The sequence below is a fragment of the Lepidochelys kempii genome, chromosome 1 (genome assembly GCF_965140285.1).
Source record: "Lepidochelys kempii isolate rLepKem1 chromosome 1, rLepKem1.hap1, whole genome shotgun sequence".
Lineage (NCBI taxonomy): Eukaryota > Metazoa > Chordata > Testudines > Cheloniidae > Lepidochelys > Lepidochelys kempii.
The window spans coordinates 98,534,293-98,552,658 of NC_136380.1; the positions used below are offsets into that span (position 1 = coordinate 98,534,293).

The 18,366-nt window shown below is 44.5% G+C and overlaps 1 protein-coding gene across 1 annotated transcript in view; it reads left to right on the forward strand.

The window, feature by feature from the left end:
* HS6ST3 (heparan sulfate 6-O-sulfotransferase 3) overlaps nucleotides 1-17,785 on the forward strand; it is a 538,088-nt gene extending 520,303 nt beyond the window's left edge. Inside the window, 1 exon segment of the mRNA XM_073348045.2 lies at nucleotides 15,921-17,785. Within this exon segment, the coding sequence (XP_073204146.1) occupies nucleotides 15,921-16,629 (709 nt within the window). The 3' untranslated portion in view covers nucleotides 16,630-17,785.
* The last annotated feature ends 581 nt before the right edge of the window (nucleotides 17,786-18,366 follow it).

An 18,366-nucleotide genomic window follows, 5' to 3' on the forward strand; every position in this document is an offset into this window, starting at 1 on the left:
AGGATTTAAGTGGTTCCAAGTAATAACAGACAGAAAAAAGTAGGTTACCAAGCAAAATAAAACAAAACACGCAAGTCTAAGCCTAATACATTTAAGAAACTGAATACAGGTAAATCTCACCCTCAGTAAGCTTCTTTCACAGACTAGACTCCTTTCTAGTCTGGGCTCAATCCTTTCCCCTGGTACAGTCCTTGTTCCAGCTCAGGTGGTAGCTAGGGGATTTCTCATGACTGCACCCCTCCTTTGTTCTGTTCCACGCCCCTTATATAGCTTAGGCACAAGGCGGGAATCTTTTGTCTCTCTGGGCTCCCACCCCTCCTTCTAAATGGAAAAGCACCAGATTTAAGATGGATTCCAGTACCAGGTGACATGGTCATATGTTTTACAAGAGACCTTTTGCATGAAGTATAATCCAGTTACATTATATTCACACTCATTAGCATATTTTCATAAAATCATATGGAGAGCAACATCACACCCACATCAACCTGAGAATTAGAATCACTATTGGTATTAAATTTACAAATTCTTGAAAGTAGATCTTGGACAATCTATGCACATCAGGTGGGTCTAATATTCATCTTCATTATCTTTTGAGTTTTTAATCTGTGACACAGATTTCGCTTGTACAGCAATCTGAGAGGAGAATTACAATGTCAGAATTTGTATATTTTACCCTTGTCCTTTATCCTCTGATTGACTAGGTTCAAAATGGCAGTCTCAATTAGGGAAGTGTTTTTCTCCTTGTGAGGTCTTGTCTCTGATTTTGGGATGTTGGGTTAAATCCAGAAGTGGTATGTTTCATGCTATACAAACATAGAAATTAGATAAACATAAAATACTCATTCTGGAAGTTTGCAATGTAACACTACTTTATTTCTTAGAATTCAGAACCCACAAGAACCTCAAAACAGGGAGACACAAAGCAGGCTGCTCCTTATGGCAACTATGCACAAGTTGCGACACTTTACTGTGGGATGGCTTTCTGCATCTGATCCTGCCCCCACACTTTGCTACAGAGCCCCCTTGCCTGCAAACTGGACTCAGAAGCCCTCCTTTCCCCACTCCAAAAGCAACAGTACACCACTGAAAGCACAAGGATTTTGTTCCCGTAATTCAGGATCTTCTTTTTTGTCTTGCACCACTTAAACTGCTTCTCTACACTACTTCTGTCATTATTAATAGAAATATTCTGTGACTCTGGTTTTCCCCCTCTGTTTCTTCTACATTGGTTTCAGAACCTCTCCATTGGAACAGGCCCTTTTTTAGGGTTAAAACCCCAAAAGTTGAGTCACAGTTTGAGTAATTAACCCCACCAGGTCTTTTACCTTCCATTCCAGCAGGAAAAACCACTGCCTGGACATAAGAACTATAATACTGGGTCAGACGAAAGGTCCATCTAGCCAGTATCCTGTCTTCCAATAGTGGCCAATGCCAGGTGTCCCAGAGGCAATGAACAGAACAGGTAATCATCAAGTGATCCATTCCCTCTCGCTCATTCCCAGCTTCTGGCAAACAGAGGCTAGGGACACCATCCCTGCCCATCCTGGCTAATAGCCATTGATGGACCTATCCTCCCTGAACTTATCTAGTTCTTTTTTGAACCCTGTTATAGTCTTGGCCTTGACAACATCCTCTGGCAAGGAGTTCCACCGGTTGACTGTGCGTTGTGTGAAGAAATACTTCCTTTTGTTTGTTTAAAAAAATCATGTTTGGTATGACATGTTTAGTATGCACCTGGGATTTTCGGTCATCCCAGTTCTTCACTCTACTTGCTGCTAGTTTCTTATCATTAAGACTACAAATCACTCATAGAGGACATAGAGGTCACGGATTCTGTGATTTTACAAAACCTCTGTGATTTCCTCAAAATTCTACTAATTCAGCCCCAAGTAGTGAGGGTGGCAGGCCTGGGTGGTGGGGCTTCAACTTCAGCCCGAGCCCTGCCACCTTAGCCTTACTTATAATGCATTCTCCAATTACTTTGTTTTCCTTTTTTGCTACCTCCTACGCCTTCTTCTATGTTTCAGTTGCTGTGAACTCTTGCTGCTCTTTTGTTTAACAAGCCCATCGGTCTTAGTCATAGAATCATAGAATCATAGAATATCAGGGTTGGAAGGGACCCCAGAAGGTCATCTAGTCCAACCCCCTGCTCAAAGCAGGACCAATTCCCAGTTAAATCATCCCAGCCAGGGCTTTGTCAAGCCTGACCTTAAAAACCTCTAAGGAAGGAGATTCTACCACCTCCCTAGGTAACGCATTCCAGTGTTTCACCACCCTCTTAGTGAAAAAGTTTTTCCTAATATCCAATCTAAACCTCCCCCACTGCAACTTGAGACCATTACTCCTCGTTCTGTCATCTGCTACCATTGAGAACAGTCTAGAGCCATCCTCTTTGGAACCCCCTTTCAGGTAGTTGAAAGCAGCTATCAAATCCCCCCTCATTCTTCTCTTCTGCAGGCTAAACAATCCCAGCTCCCTCAGCCTCTCCTCATAACTCATGTGTTCCAGTCCCCTAATCATTTTTGTTGCCCTTCGCTGGACTCTCTCCAATTTATCCACATCCTTCTTGAAGTGTGGGGCCCAAAACTGGACACAGTACTCCAGATGAGGCCTCACCAATGTCGAATAGAGGGGAACGATCACGTCCCTCGATCTGCTCGCTATGCCCCTACTTATACATCCCAAAATGCCATTGGCCTTCTTGGCAACAAGGGCACACTGCTGACTCATATCCAGCTTCTCGTCCACTGTCACCCCTAGGTCCTTTTCTGCAGAACTGCTGCCTAGCCATTCGGTCCCTAGTCTGTAGCTGTGCATTGGGTTCTTCCGTCCTAAGTGCAGGACCCTGCACTTATCCTTATTGAACCTCATCAGATTCCTTTTGGCCCAATCTTCCAATTGGTCTAGGTCCTTCTGTATCCTATCCCTCCCCTCCAGCGTATCTACCACTCCTCCCAGTTTAGTATCATCCGCAAATTTGCTGAGAGTGCAATCCACACCATCCTCCAGATCATTTATGAAGATATTGAATAAAACCGGCCCCAGGACCGACCCCTGGGGCACTCCACTTGATACCGGCTGCCAACTAGACATGGAGCCATTGATCACTACCCGTTGAGCCCGACAATTTAGCCAGCTTTCTACCCACCTTATGGTGCATTCATCCAGCCCATACTTCCTTAACTTGCTGACAAGAATACTATGGGAGACCGTGTCAAAAGCTTTGCTAAAGTCAAGAAACAATACATCCACTGCTTTCCCTTCATCCACAGAACCAGTAATCTCATCATAAAAGGCGATTAGATTAGTCAGGCATGACCTTCCCTTGGTGAATCCATGCTGGCTGTTCCTGATCACTTTCCTCTCATGTAAGTGCTTCAGGATTGATTCTTTGAGGACCTGCTCCATGATTTTTCCAGGGACTGAGGTGAGGCTGACTGGCCTGTAGTTCCCAGGATCTTCCTTCTTCCCTTTTTTAAAGATTGGCACTACATTAGCCTTTTTCCAGTCATCCGGGACTTCCCCGGTTCGCCACGAGTTTTCAAAGATAATGGCCAGTGGCTCTGCAATCACAGCCGCCAATTCCTTCAGCACTCTTGGATGCAACTCGTCCAGCCCCATGGACTTGTGCACGTCCAGCTTTTCTAAATAGTCCCTAACCGCCTCTATCTCCACAGAGGGCTGGCCATCTCTTCCGCATTTTGTGATGCCCAGCGCAGCAGTCTGGGAGCTGACCTTGTTAGTGAAAACAGAGGCAAAAAAAGCATTGAGTACATTAGCTTTTTCCACATCCTCTGTCACTAGGTTGCCTCCCTCATTCAGTAAGGGGCCCACACATTCCTTGGCTTTCTTCTTGTTGCCAACATACCTGAAGAAACCCTTCTTGTTACTCTTGACATCTCTGGCTAGCTGCAGCTCCAGGTGCGATTTGGCCCTCCTGATAACATTCCTACATGCCCGAGCAATATTTTTATACTCTTCCCTGGTCATATGTCCAACCTTCCACTTCTTGTAAGCTTCTTTTTTATGTTTAAGATCCGCTAGGATTTCACCATTAAGCCAAGTTGGTCGCCTGCCATATTTACTATTCTTTCGACTCATCGGGATGGTTTGTCCCTGTAACCTCAACAGGGATTCCTTGAAATACAGCCAGCTCTCCTGGACTCCTTTCCCCTTCAAGTTAGTCCCCCAGGGGATCCTGGCCATCCGTTCCCTGAGGGAGTCGAAGTCTGCTTTCCTGAAGTCCAGGGTCCGTATCCTGCTGCTTACCTTTGTTCCCTGCGTCAGGATCCTGAACTCAACCAACTCATGGTCACTGCCTCCCAGATTCCCATCCACTTTTGCTTCCCCCACTAATTCTACCCGGTTTGTGAGCAGCAGGTCAAGAAAAGCACCCCCCCAGTTGGCTCCTCTAGCACTTGCACCAGGAAATTGTCCCCTACGCTTTCCAAAAACTTCCTGGATTGTCTATGCACCGCTGTATTGCTCTCCCAGCAGATATCAGGAAAATTAAAATCACCCATGAGAATCAGGGCATGCGATCTAGTAGCTTCCGTGAGCTGCCGGAAGAAAGCCTCATCCACCTCATCCCCCTGGTCCGGTGGTCTATAGCAGACTCCCACCACTACATCACTCTTGTTGCACACACTTCTAAACTTAATCCAGAGACACTCAGGTTTTTCTGCAGTTTCGTACCGGAGCTCTGAGCAGTCATACTGCTCCCTTACATACAGTGCTACTCCCCCACCTTTTCTGCCCTGCCTGTCCTTCCTGAACAGTTTATAACCATCCATGACAGTACTCCAGTCATATGAGTTATCCCACCAAGTCTCTGTTATTCCGATCACGTCATAGTTCCTTGACATCACCAGGACCTCCAGTTCTCCCTGCTTGTTTCCAAGGCTTTGTGCATTTGTATATAAGCACTTGAGATAACCTGTTGATCGCCCCTCATTGCCAGTATGAGGCAGGAGCCCTCCCCTCACAGACATTCCTGCCTGTGCTTCCTCCCGGTATCCCGCTTTCCCACTTACCTCAGGGCTTTGGTCTCCTTCCCCCGGTGAACCTAGTTTAAAGCCCTCCTCACTAAGTTAGCCAGCCTGCTGGCAAAGATGCTCTTCCCTCTCTTCGTAAGATGGAGCCCGTCTCTACCCAGCACTCCTCCTTCATGGAACACCATCCCATGGTCAAAGAAACCAAAGCCTTCTCTCCGACACCATCTGCGTAGCCATTCGTTGACTTCCACGATTCGACGCTCCCTACCTAGGCCTTTTCCTTCCACGGGGAGGATGGACGAGAACACCACTTGCGCCTCCAACTCCTTTATTCTTCTTCCTAGAGCCACATAGTCCGCAGTGATCCGCTCAAGGTCATTCTTGGCAGTATCATTGGTGCCCACGTGGAGAAGCAGGAAGGGGTAGCGATCCGAGGGCTTGATGAGTCTCGGCAGTCTCTCCGTCACATCACGAATCTTAGCCCCTGGCAAGCAGCAGACTTCTCGGTTTTCCCGGTCAGGGCGGCAGATAGATGACTCAGTCCCCCAGAGGAGAGAGTCCCCGACCACCACCACCCGCCTTCTCCTCTTGGGGGTGGTGGTCGTGGAACCCCCAACCTCAGGACAGCGCATCTCATGCCTTCCAACCAGCAGAGTCTCCTTCTGCTTTCTCGCCCCAGACATATCATCTGGTCCACTCTCCGCAACGATACCTGTGGAGAGAACATGAAAGCGGTTAGTTACCTGTGTCTGTGTTACTGGAACCCGGACATTCCGCTTACCTCTTCTGGAGGTCACATGTTGCCAAGCTTCTTCACTAGCCTCTTGGCTCCTCTGTGCAACCTGCTCTATATCTGTAGAGCTTTGTGCCCCTAGAAGCCTATCCTGAGTTTCGTCCAGGAAATCCTCAGTTTCCCGTATGCAACGCAGGGTTGTTATCTGTTGCTCCAGACCTTCAATCTTCTCTTCCAATATGGAGACCAGCTTGCACTTTGTACAGACAAAGTCGCTTCTGTCCTGTGGAAGAAAGACAAACATGGCACATCCAGTGCAGGTCACAACAGCTGAACCCCCCCCTTCCATATCACCTTCCTACTATGAGCTTCCTCAGAGCAGTTTGCAAGACATAAGCCTCACTGGGCTCCCTCCAGGCGAACTCCCAGGCAAACTCCTGCTGTGTGCTGCTCTGCTGTCCCGGCTGCTCAGCTGGTTCTCCGCCGCTCAGCTGGTTCGCGAAGCTCTGGCTATTTTTAAACAGCCAGGCTTCCCTGTCGCAAACAAACAGACACCCTACTGCCCGCCCCCTGCAGGCTAGCAGCCAATCAGACACTCACTCAGGCTCTCACACTGCCCCCCCAGCAAACACACGCTCGGATACTTCCTCAGCAAGCAAACAAACACAGACTCGGATACTTACCAGTCCCAGGCAAACTCCTGCTGTGTGCTGCTCTGCTGTCCCCGCTGCTCAGCTATCAGCTTATCGCTGCTAGTCGATAAGGTTCCAGCTGACTTTGTGAGTGAGAAGAGAGCATCTTTCATTTTTACCAGTTCTTGTGTTCAGAGCTTCTGATTGAGCTGTCGTGTGCAGGCTGCACCATGCGGGGGGCGGAGGGGGTAGGGGCAGGGAGGGGATAATAGTACAGATGTCACTCAGCCCTCTACTGCACCTGTGTACTCCATGAAGCCACACAAAACATTTTTGTTCTCATTTTGTGGCGATCCGTCACTTCTGTATCAAATCTCACTCAGCTGTGATGTCTGTTCCATGATGATACAAGAGGCAGAATGCCCTGGTATGTGATCTGTGCCACTAAGGTCAGGCTCTGCCCTTCTAACAAGTTTATACTGTCTATTAAAATGATAGTCCTGCAGCATTAACTAAAGATTTAAAGTGTTTCATATTATTATGGTGTGAAATGAAGACATATTGTTATATTCATGCTAGAAATTATTTTTCCCTACAGTTTTGTTAGATGATTTTCATTGTCTAATGCTAACAAAGATACTGGACTTCACACCAGTGGGAAATAATGCCTTATGAATCTCCAGGTGTGTGTTAATTCTAATGTAAATGCTAGTGTATCTGATATATGACTGCTTATACAGTTGGAGACATGAGAATTTGTAGCATTCATCTTTGATACACCTGGGACTGGACTGTGCTGGTCTTGAAGGTTGATCCAGCATACACACTTCCATACCCCATGCCTGCAATGTCTCCGGAGGCACAATCCCTCCCAGGGCTCCCTCTGGGCTGTGTGGTTCCACATGATTACTTACTCAGGCCTGTGTATAGGTTACGTAGTCCGGCCATTTATGTGTATATCTTAGGGCCAAATAATTGAAGTGGCCCAAAGCTATCCCTGTGGTAACCCATTGACTTTCATGAGTTTTTCTAGGAAGGGATTTGACTGAGTATCTATCCTGGAAAAGGTGTGAGTTTCTTGCAGAAAATAAATTGCAATGAATGGCAGGTTGGCATTGGATTGATGATTGTTTTGAAAGTGAGCTGAAGTGATTCATGCATGTTTCCATTTTATCACGACAATGCTAGCTGTTACAAGTTAGACTGGCAGATGGATACTATGCAGCTATTACTAATTACTATTCTTGTGTTATGCAGAGTAGTTGTCGCCGTGTCGGTCCCATTATATTAGAGAGACATGGTGGGTGAGCTAATATCTTTTATTGGACCAAATTCTGTTGATAAGAGAGACAAGCTGTCAAGCCACATAAGAGTTCTTCAGAAAGACACTAAATATCATAGAATAAACAGAGACACTGGATTTATAGCTTATTACAACAACCTTATTACTAATCCCCTCTTTTTGTCCTATTACTGCAATATGTGACAATATGTGCTAACTACTTATGCTAAACAATCTGTTCCACCTTGCATTTTGCAGTGATGCTGGGAGTACCTTTCCCAGCCTGAGGAAGAGCTCTGTGTGGCTTGAAAACTTGTCTCTCTCACCAATGGAAGTTGGTCCAATAACAGATATTACCTCACCCACCTTGTCTCTCTAATATTTTTGTGTAGGCATCAGACGCTTAAGAATCAGAGTTCCCAAATTCCCACATACTTAACACATCCTTCTTAATTTCTTTACATGTATTTTGAAGGCTTGAATAAAATACCTTTTCATCAACGTATCAAAGCACATTCTTATTGTTTGGCTCTGAATGCTGAGACTCTCTGCTTTAGAGGTTTGGTTCACTTCAGGTGGTAGTCCACTGAAATAAAGAATGAGAAGGCCATAGTGAGAGCAGTGATTCAAACAAGGTGACAGAAAATAATTCTGTGTTGTGTATCTACAGCAGTGGGTAACATTTTTGACTGTAGCCACATTACATGGACAAGCTTGAAGTGAGGAGATTCTGTTGTCACTAAGCAGAGACAAATGCATGTCTGAGCTCAAAATAGCCTAAATTCTTAGATTTCATTAAGAGGTGAAGAAAGGGACTGAAATGGGGCCCTGGTTTAACTTTTTTTCTGCACTTCTTGTGCCTTTTTTTAGGAATTAGGCCAGGAGCCAGTCCCAGTGTTAACAAGCTTTACTGCAAAACCAGATACTATATCAGGGTGGCCAAATCAGGCTCGTGAGCTGCATGCAGCTCTTTTACCATTAAAGTGTGGCTCGTGGAACCCCTCCACCCCCCCCCCATTCTCTGCCTACCAGACAGGGGGCCGGGGTTCATGGCTTCTGCTGTACAGTGGGGTGGTGGGGCTAGGAGCTTCTGCCAGAGATGACTGGTGCTTGTTGAAAGTGGGGGGACACAATTTAAAAGTTTGCCCCCACCAACAGTTTGAGTCACACCCCCACCAGGCACACCTCCCCTCTTAGCCTCAGCAGCCCCTCCCTCCAGCTCCCCGGTTTTAGCTCCGCTTTGAGAGGCAGCGGCAAACAGCTGGGAGCTGCAGGGAGGGGCCGCTGCTTTAGCTCTCCAGGGAGGGGCTGCAGCAAAAGTAGGAGCTCTCCCTGCAGCCCCCAGCTGTTTGCCTTTGCCTCTCTCCGTGGCCACAGCTCCAAGCTTGCCAGCTCCAGCAGTTGCTGTGCAGGGAAGGGGTCCAACAGCACCATGTGACCGAGCGGGGACAGCAAACCCTGGCAAAAATCTGGGGGGAGAGGCATGTGACCTCCTGCAACGATGCTGCCCGTGGGAGCCAGCTGAGGTCACTCAATTAGGGTGAACTGCAAACAGAACAGGGCAGACAAACCCCAAAAGCTGGTGGATATTCCAATACTTAGATATACCAAGACAGCACAAAACAGCTTCTATAGTACCTCACTGGTTCCTTAGAAGTCCAAACAATGCAGTTCCCTTAAAGTACCCAGCCTCAAGCCTCCATCCAGACACACATGTCAGATATGATGATGATTACTGAAAATCTTATGTCATCATATAAAAGAAAAGGTTCCTCCAATCCCAAAGGATCAGCCACACACCCAGGTCCAATTATAACTTAGATCCTACCCAAAATACACGCTTATAGCCAATTTTTATTAACTAAGCTAAAATTTATTAAAAAAAGAAAAGAGACAGAGTGTGGGTTAAAAGATCAATATACATATAGACTTGAATTCAATTCTTGAGGTTCAGATACATAGCAGAGATGAGTTTGTAGTTGCCAAAAGTCCTTTCAGAAATAGTCCATAGGTTATAGTCCAATGTCCACATTCAGGGTGACTCCAGTCAGTGACTGGGGATCTCAATCCTTATGGCTTAAGGTTTTCCCCTCTTGAAACCCAAAGGAGATCTGAGATGAAGAAGGATCCTGTCCCAGGGTTTTTATACATTTCCAGCAGCCTCTTGACCTGAGAAAACAATAGGCTTAACTTCCCTTCTCCTAAACATCATGGCAATTAGCACAGGATAATTTACCCATTAAACAGTTCAGATACAGGTTACCACAACCTTCAAAGAGATATATAGCCAATAATACTATTTCACTCAAGTGTCTTCATAAATGTTAATATTCCTCTTTTGATCTTTGAATCAAAGCTATAGCAATAGACAAGACTTGTTTGCTTATATCACAAGACCTGAACAAACATCTACCCTTCTATCTCTAACAATGCAGACTTGCATTTCAAAGCTCTATTCATTTCCATATCTTCCTAACCAGTCTTTAAAGTTCGACCATGGGTCAGGTCAGTTTGTGAGTTAATTAACTCTTTCTGGCCCTGTCACCTTTCAATGAGGTATTATATTACACTCATAACATCACACCTCCCCACATGCCCCCCATGCATTGCCTCTGGCTTCTGCCCAGTGGAGAGGGGGGGTCTCTGGGCATCAGGTGCCTCCCATGGGGCTGAAGCCCCTAACCCCAGCAGGTGCGCCGTGGCACTCGAACTTCTGAAGATTATCGTGTGCAGCTCGGAGTGTCAGTAAGTTTGGCCACTCCTGTACTATGTATTGAGAATTATGAAATATTTGTGTATTTCAGCCATAACTACCAACATTTGAAAATGCTTTGAGACAATTTTCCAAGTAAGACAGGGTAGGCTCACAACAACCAGAGGCTTGTGTGTACAACTTGGGGTGTTTTAGTGTAGTTTTTAAAAAAATGTATCGATATCCTAGGACCATAAAATTCCTTCCCCTCCCAGGCAAATCCATGACATGAATGCTTCTTCTGCTGCAACAGATCCCTCTTCCCACCCAGCTGGATTTCTAACAGGAGCTAATGTAGAGGCACAATCATCTGGAAATCTACGCAGGTCTCAGGATATCTAAGCCCCTTGCTTCTGCCAAGATAGAAGAATTCTGAGATGACTCCTTGAATAGAACTCCTAAGTATCCTGTCCCCTACATGGGAAATGCATGTGTAGAAGACGAGAGCATGAAAAACAAAACACTTTTCAGGCTGTTAAAGATCTAGTGCCTACCAGACCAAATACCCATTAAGTCTTGTGTTCTCCCACTCATAAACTGCATTGTGGTAACATTGTGTGTCATTGCAATGATAGAGCATTCTAAAAACCCACACAAGCATCAGACTTGACCATCAATAGAGCAAAAATACATACAGACTCCAGTGATGGAAGATAAAGGTTCATAGTTCAAATAAGCATCCTAAAATGTGGGTGCTTAACTTACACCATGTCTAGACTAGCATTTATGTTGGCAAAACTTTTGTTATTCAAGGGTGTGAAAAAACACACCCCTGAGCAACATACGTTCTGCCAGCATAGGCACTCGTGTCCACAGCGCTATGTTGGCGGGAGATGCGCTATGTTGGCCGCTCCTTGAGTTGGTTTTATGATGTTGATAGGAGAGCTTTCTCCTGTCAGCACAACCCAGCTACATGAGTGATCTTACAGCAGCACAGCTGTATTGGTATAGTTGTGCAACTGTAGGCTTTTAAGTGTAGACATGGCCTAAGCTTCTGACATGATGTGGCATCCTTGATGGTCATTTCTGTAGATCCAAAGGCTTCCCATAGGTGGAAACTGAACTACTTTCTTGCCTGTAGCAATGGTTGCTCCATTACAGGTCCAAGGCACAACAGTATGGCAGTGTGGGACAGCTTGTCCGGCTGTTGAGCTGTTTTTGTGGATAAACAGAGGATTTAGCTGTGCAGGACTGACAGTCTGTCTTCTTGCAGAGGGCATGTTTACACGGCAATTAGGAGGAGCGATTTCAGCCTTTGTAGCCGTTCCTGAACTAGCTTTGAGATTGGTAAATCAAGGCTAGCTCAAGTAACAATTGCAGTGAAGCCGTGGCATCATAGGCGGTGGCCCTTCAATTATGTACCCAGGCTCCTGGACGAAGAGAGCTAGCCCATGCAGCCACCACTGCTACCACAGCCTCATTGCTGTTGCTATTCAAACAAGCTTTTATCGAATGCTGCAATCACATCTCCTGATTGCAATGTAAACAGACCCCCCACAAACTAAATTCATAAAAGACAGACTGAGAGAAAGAGTATCTTTGGGCTTATCTACACTTAACGGGGGATCAACGAGTGGCAGTCGCTGCATCGGTGGTCAATTTAGCGGGTTTAGTGAAGACCTACTAAATCGACCGCCAATCACTCTCCTGTCAACTCCTGTACGCCACCGCATCTCCCATCAGCATCGCATAGCGTGGACCCTGCGGTAAGTAGATCTAAGCTACGTCAATTTGAGTTACGCTATTCACGTAACTCAATTGCGAAGCTTAGATCGAATTTCCCCTGTAGTGTAGACAAGGCCTTAGTTTTGACAGACTACTGAAAAGCTCAATAATCATACAGTAAATATAGTAAAGGAAGGTTTCAGAGTAGCAGCCGTGTTAGTCTGTACTTGCAAAAAGAAAAGGAGTACTAGTGGCACCTTAGAGACTAACCAATTTATTTGAGCATAAGCTTTCGTGAGCTACAGCATCCGATGAAGTGAGCTATAGTCACGAACGCTTATGCTCAAATAAATTGGTTAGTCTCTAAGGTGCCACTAGTACTCCTTTTCTTTTTATAGTAAAGGAAGAAAGTTTCTTGGCTAGTCACAAGGAAATTTGCTTAAATCATACTAAGGCATTTCCACATTGATTTCACTGTATTTGTTTCAGATTCTGCTTTTCAGCTTATATTCCATTACAGAACAGCAAATACATCTGCACAGCCAGTAATGAGATGGAAATGATTTCTGCCCTGGAAGGTTTACTTTTACTGGTTGTCATTGCCCCGAGGCACACTGGAATTAAAATGCCATAGGTTGGTGAGGAAAGGCCAAAACATTATTAAAGGCATAAGTTCCCATCAATAGCAATATTTTAACATATACATTAATATCCAATACTATCCCAGGGAAGGACAGCAACACTATGAGGAAGAAGCCATGTATAAGCCCCGTGAGGTGATCCAAATGTTAGCCAGACATTCCAGCTGCCTTTGAGTGTTCTCAGCATTATGTGTTTCAGCCACTTTGAGCACAGCTGTTTTCGTTAGTGTTGCAGCCAGTATGTTTGCTTAGTGATACTGGTAGCAGTTGCAAAATGCTGATCCCAAGCCCAGAAGCTGAAATACAATTTTTTTATGCTCAAAGCTGTTGAAAGGCAGAGAAGGATATGCAATAGTTTGGCTGCTTCTCCAGGTCTCACATGTAACATATGCAAAACTCTGTCTGCTTGCCTGAAAGCATGTCTTAATCTGTTCTCATAAACACAAAGCAGAGTGATAGTGAAGAAGAACATTTTTCTTAAGAAGGAAAAGCATTGCTCAATATTTTCTAACAGCCCTTGAAAGCCAAATTCCTCTACAGTCAAGTATAACTGCAGATCAAGGGAAATAATTTCTACTACTTCCTAGTTTATAGGTATTGTAGTCAAAGTGGACGTATCTGGGAATATCCATTCATGAATGGTCATGGGATGCTCAGGAACTATGATGACAGGACCTGTATAAGTACCCTGGTAGAGCATGATCAAACTGCTGTTCGATAGTATGGAACTGGGTACCAGCACAAAGAACAAATTATTTATGCCATATAGTCCCTCCTCAGCTTTGCCAAACATTAAGGCAAACCATACAATTCCTAATCCAAATTGTAATAGCAATACACACAAGGACATTGCCCACTACATGCCCCTTCTTGCTCGTTCAAAAAATGTGTATTCCTTCTGCTGTGAAATCATTTCAGGAGCAGCTGCTTCCAGAAGATAGTAATCCAGGAAGAGATACTGCAGCAATGCACAATCAACACTTCAGACACTGTAATGTCATTCTGGAAAATACATTATAGTTCTTGTTGAGGAAGGTCACTGATTGAGTGAATAAGACAGCAAAAAATGTTTTGATCCCTCCTGTCTTCTAATTGCTCTGAACTGGTGGGGATACCTGCATTTTTTAGCATTTTTTATTTGCCAAGTTTTATAAATAAGGCATCTGGAGAAGCAGTGGGAGTCATTCAGCATTTAGAAAAGGGTGATATGCTGTGATGATCTGGATAGGAAGGACGTTATACCCAGCAATTCTGAATAGTTTCTGGATTTTTCATTCAACTAAAGTGAGATCTTCTGAAAGGTGAACTCTCAAAGTGTTCATTGTTTCAGCACAGTGTGTCTCCCCCACTATTTGTTTTTCTCAGTGTTGGGTAGGTTCCATAAAAAGCATTTTGAGATCATGGTTGTCTGAAGAAAACTTAGGGTAATTTCAGTGGATCAGATGTTGGAGACTCATAATTTATTAATGTATTGTTCAGAGCCAGAGCCAGATGAGTCATGCAAACACCTATCTTTGTACCATGCTATCTGTATTAATTTTACTCGTGGATTTTTAATTCCTATTCCAGCTGACAAAAAGTTATGAAGTATTTTGGTTTTGTCTTATTTTTATATCACCCTATAATTTAGGTTATGTTGTTATTGAATAAAATCTTCAACAGTAAATGTGTTACATGAAAGATTGTTTAGCCATACTCAATTTCAGTCCTTTTCACATTGCCATAACTAGATGTAGAAACTCTCAGTGCGGCAACTAAAAGATAAATTGACAAACTGAGGTCTGCAGTTTCTTGTTCTGTTTGATGTCAGGTAGATTTTAGTATCTCTTTTGTATTCCTGACAGATAACAGTTGAACATGTTAACCTTTACACTCATCAGCAGTGAGTGATTTAAGTATCCATGATCATAACTCGTTTTAATCCATCTCTCAACTCAAATTAAGTCATGTGAATGGATTTTAGTCCTGTCATTGGCCTCAATGTAACCCATTTAATGACCCATTTTCAAATTGGCAGGTCATGCCAAAATCTTTCACATTGCATTATTTACAGCAGTTGCAGCATCCAGTTGGTATTGTCCAGGCTTCTCATTTATTCTAACCATGTGCTGTAGACAGCCATAGTGTCTCAGTCCAGAAGACAGGTGACAGGATTAATATTTTCTCATTATATAGAAGAGTAGGGAGAGAATTCACATCTTTGTGGTCTGTAATCCTCACCACAGTAAATCCTCAAAGGACACAACAACTGTTTCACTCTGTCTCTGTTTTATCTTTGAACCATTGTGAGTATCTTCTCCCATTGATTCCGATATTGCTAAATACCAGCATATAAAAAGAGTGTATTAAGTACAGTTGGATTTGTCACGGTCTCTGTAAATTGAAGAACACTGCACAATTGGTTGTGGTTAGAATCTCCTTCTCCTTGAAATAAAAAAAAAATCCCTCTTCTGTTTGCAGCTTGTTTTCTAGCATATCTCCTTAATCACAAATGGATGAAAATTCATAAAAAAATTAATCACAAAAAACAAACTGCCTTCAAATTTGTTCACAATATTCGCCATGCGTTAAGGTTTGCACTTTGTGCTGCTCTGTTTGTCACTTGGAGGTAGTTAATGTTACTTATTTCTTCTTTCAGAACTCGTAAGTGCCTCACCACCGTGATGAAGAATGGATGGATAAATGGGTTAGGGATAAAAATGAGTCCTTAAGTCCACCTTCTTGAAAGTGACTATCTTGTGGTGTGGTAAATTTTATTATCCACATGTCATAGTTGCTAGGAATGTTCTATAGGCTTAAGTTTTATAAGAGCATTGGTCCATTTGAAAAAGTTAAGGCAAGGTCTACACTACGGATTTATAGAGGTATAACCATCTAGCTTAGGGGTGTAAAAAATCCACACCTCTGAGTGACACATTTATACCAATCTACCCCCCAGTGTAGACAGTGCTATGTCAGCAGGAGAGCTTCTCCCAGCACCATAACTACTGCCTCGCGCCAGGTGGATTGACTATGCGGATGGGAAAAGTTCTCCCATCAGTGTAGGAGCATTTTCACTTAAGTGGTGCAGCTGCACCGATGTAGTGTTTTAAGTGTTGACCTGCCCTAAGAGGGAGGCATGGGTTAGTAAGCATTTCATCAGAGAAAAATAAAAATTGCTGATTAATAAGAGTAAAAGCTGCTGAATCCTAAAACTGTGTTTTAAAAAATTGTTGCAGGAACTTCTATTATATCACAATGCTGAGGGATCCAGTGTCACGGTATTTGAGTGAATGGAAACATGTCCAGAGAGGTGCAACGTGGAAAACTTCCCTCCACGTGTGTGATGGAAGAAGTCCAACGCCAGATGAGCTGCCTACCTGTTACCTGGGGGATGACTGGTCTGGAGTCAGCTTGCAGGAGTTCATGGATTGTGGTTACAACCTGGCTAACAACCGCCAGGTTCGCATGCTGGCAGACCTGAGCCTGGTTGGATGTTACAACTTGACTTTTATGAATGAAAGTGAGAGAAATATGATCCTTCTCCAAAGCGCCAAGAACAACCTGAAAAACATGGCCTTTTTTGGACTCACAGAGTTTCAGAGGAAAACACAGTATCTCTTTGAGAGAACATTCAACCTTAAGTTCATTTCCCCGTTCACCCAGTTCAATATTACCCGGGCCTCTAATGTGGATATTGATGAAGGTGCTCGGAAACGCATAGAGGTGTTGAACTTCCTGGACATGCAGCTTTATGAATATGCTAAAGACCTCTTTCTGCAACGCTTTCAGTACTCCAAGCAAGAGGAGCACCAGAAGAACCGGCAAAAACGGCGGGAGGAGCGGAGGCTACTCCGGGAGCAAAGAGCTCATCAGTGGCAGAAGGAAGAAGCAGCAGCAGAAACAGCTGTTACTGAAGATTATAACAGTCAGGTGGAGCGATGGTGACACTTTTCATTCTTAGACAAATAAAAGAAAAGAGAATTGAAAACACTAATAATTTCTTGAACTTGGTTACTCAGAGATTACACAAGGAACGAATGTTGCCTTGGTAAATGAGACCGAGTCTGACAGCTGCCCTTCTTTGTGTTAGTTTTTCTTAGTTTCTATCAGCTAGGAGAATATATATATTTTTGTGTTTCTCAATGCATCTTATATCAGTGTTATTAACTGGCAGTGGAATAGATTCTTATCCAATACTGACTTCTTTCAAAGGCCTAGGCGATGAGAGTGGCTGGAAAAGATAGCTTTTTTTTTCTTTTTCCATTAACAGATGTACTCTATACAGTTTGAGCAGCTGAAACTTGTGATGACATGAATCAAAAATCAGAGAACCACTGAGCTGCTGACGCGGGTGTATTTCATGCTGTCCTGTATAGCTGTGTTATGTATTGAGTGCAACAGAGAAAACCATGTTGCCCTTCAGATGGTTACACGCAGTGTTTTAAGTAAGAAAAAGAAAATACTAAATGTGATTAAATTACATGTAAGACTAGGTGACACATGGGGCTGAAACTATTTTTTTCATTTCTGAAAGCTTGTAGTCAGAGGTGATTTATAAGTGAAATGAGTTATATGGTCTCAACCTAATCCCTGTGCATCACCAAAACCTGCTAGTAAGCAGACTCCTTCTGAGCGAGCCTGGCAAATGAATGTCATAAGTACGACTGCTGAGAAACAAGATCCATTCTGTAGAACTTCCCCATTCTGGGGAAGCTCACACAGGCCTGTTCACCCTATCTGGGTGGAGGTAACAATGTCAGCTTTGACTTTTGTGAAAGGTGAAATCCACAAAGGGCGTGGAATTAAGAAAGGCAAGAAAAAGAGTGGAAAAAGCTTAAGTATTAGTACACTTTCCTAATCTGTTATAAGGGCTCTGTTCATAAAGGTACATTTAAATTCTGAGAACAGAACTAACATGATTTTATTACCAGACACAATAGTGGCCGGGATCCATAGAATTGTGCACTTAAAGCAGTGGTCTGCAAACTTTTGAGGGTCGCGCCCCCCCCTTACCCCGTCTGCACCCCCACCCCAAAGCCAGGGCTATGGCTGGGAGGGGACGGGGATGCAGACAGGGGTAAGGGGTCGAGGCTGGGGCCACATTTGGGGGAGGTCTGGGGCCAGGAGCAGGGTTGGGGATGGAGCTGCGGCCAGGGGCCAAGGCTGGGGGCAGGGGCAGGGGCAGGAGTGGAGCCACTGCGGTGGAGGCCAGCAGCCGGGCCTGCAGCCAGGTGCAGCTCCAACCCCACCCCCACCCACAGCCTTGGCACCGCGCTGGGAACAGAGCCATGGCCAGCGGCCGAGGGCGGGGCAGGGGCAGGCGCTGGGCCAGAAAATGGGGATGTGGCTTTTGGCAGGACCGGAGTAGAGCTAAGGGTAAAGAGTGGCTGGGTGGCACTCCATCCCTGCCCCCTGTGGGGGCTGGCCTAGGCCCCACCATAACCCCCTGAAGATTCCTCTATGCTGCTTTAGGGGGGTGTGCCCCACAGTTTGGGGACCTCTGACTTAAAGGATACACAATGGGTGTGTGGACAAACACAGAAATTTGTTACTAATATTAGTGGACTAATCTTCTGTGTATCATGTTGCAAATATATTTATGCCAAGGCTGAATGTGAAGATATTCTTCAACTCTATCCATTCCAGATCATGCAGCTCTTTATCTGTTTTTCTAGTTTGACT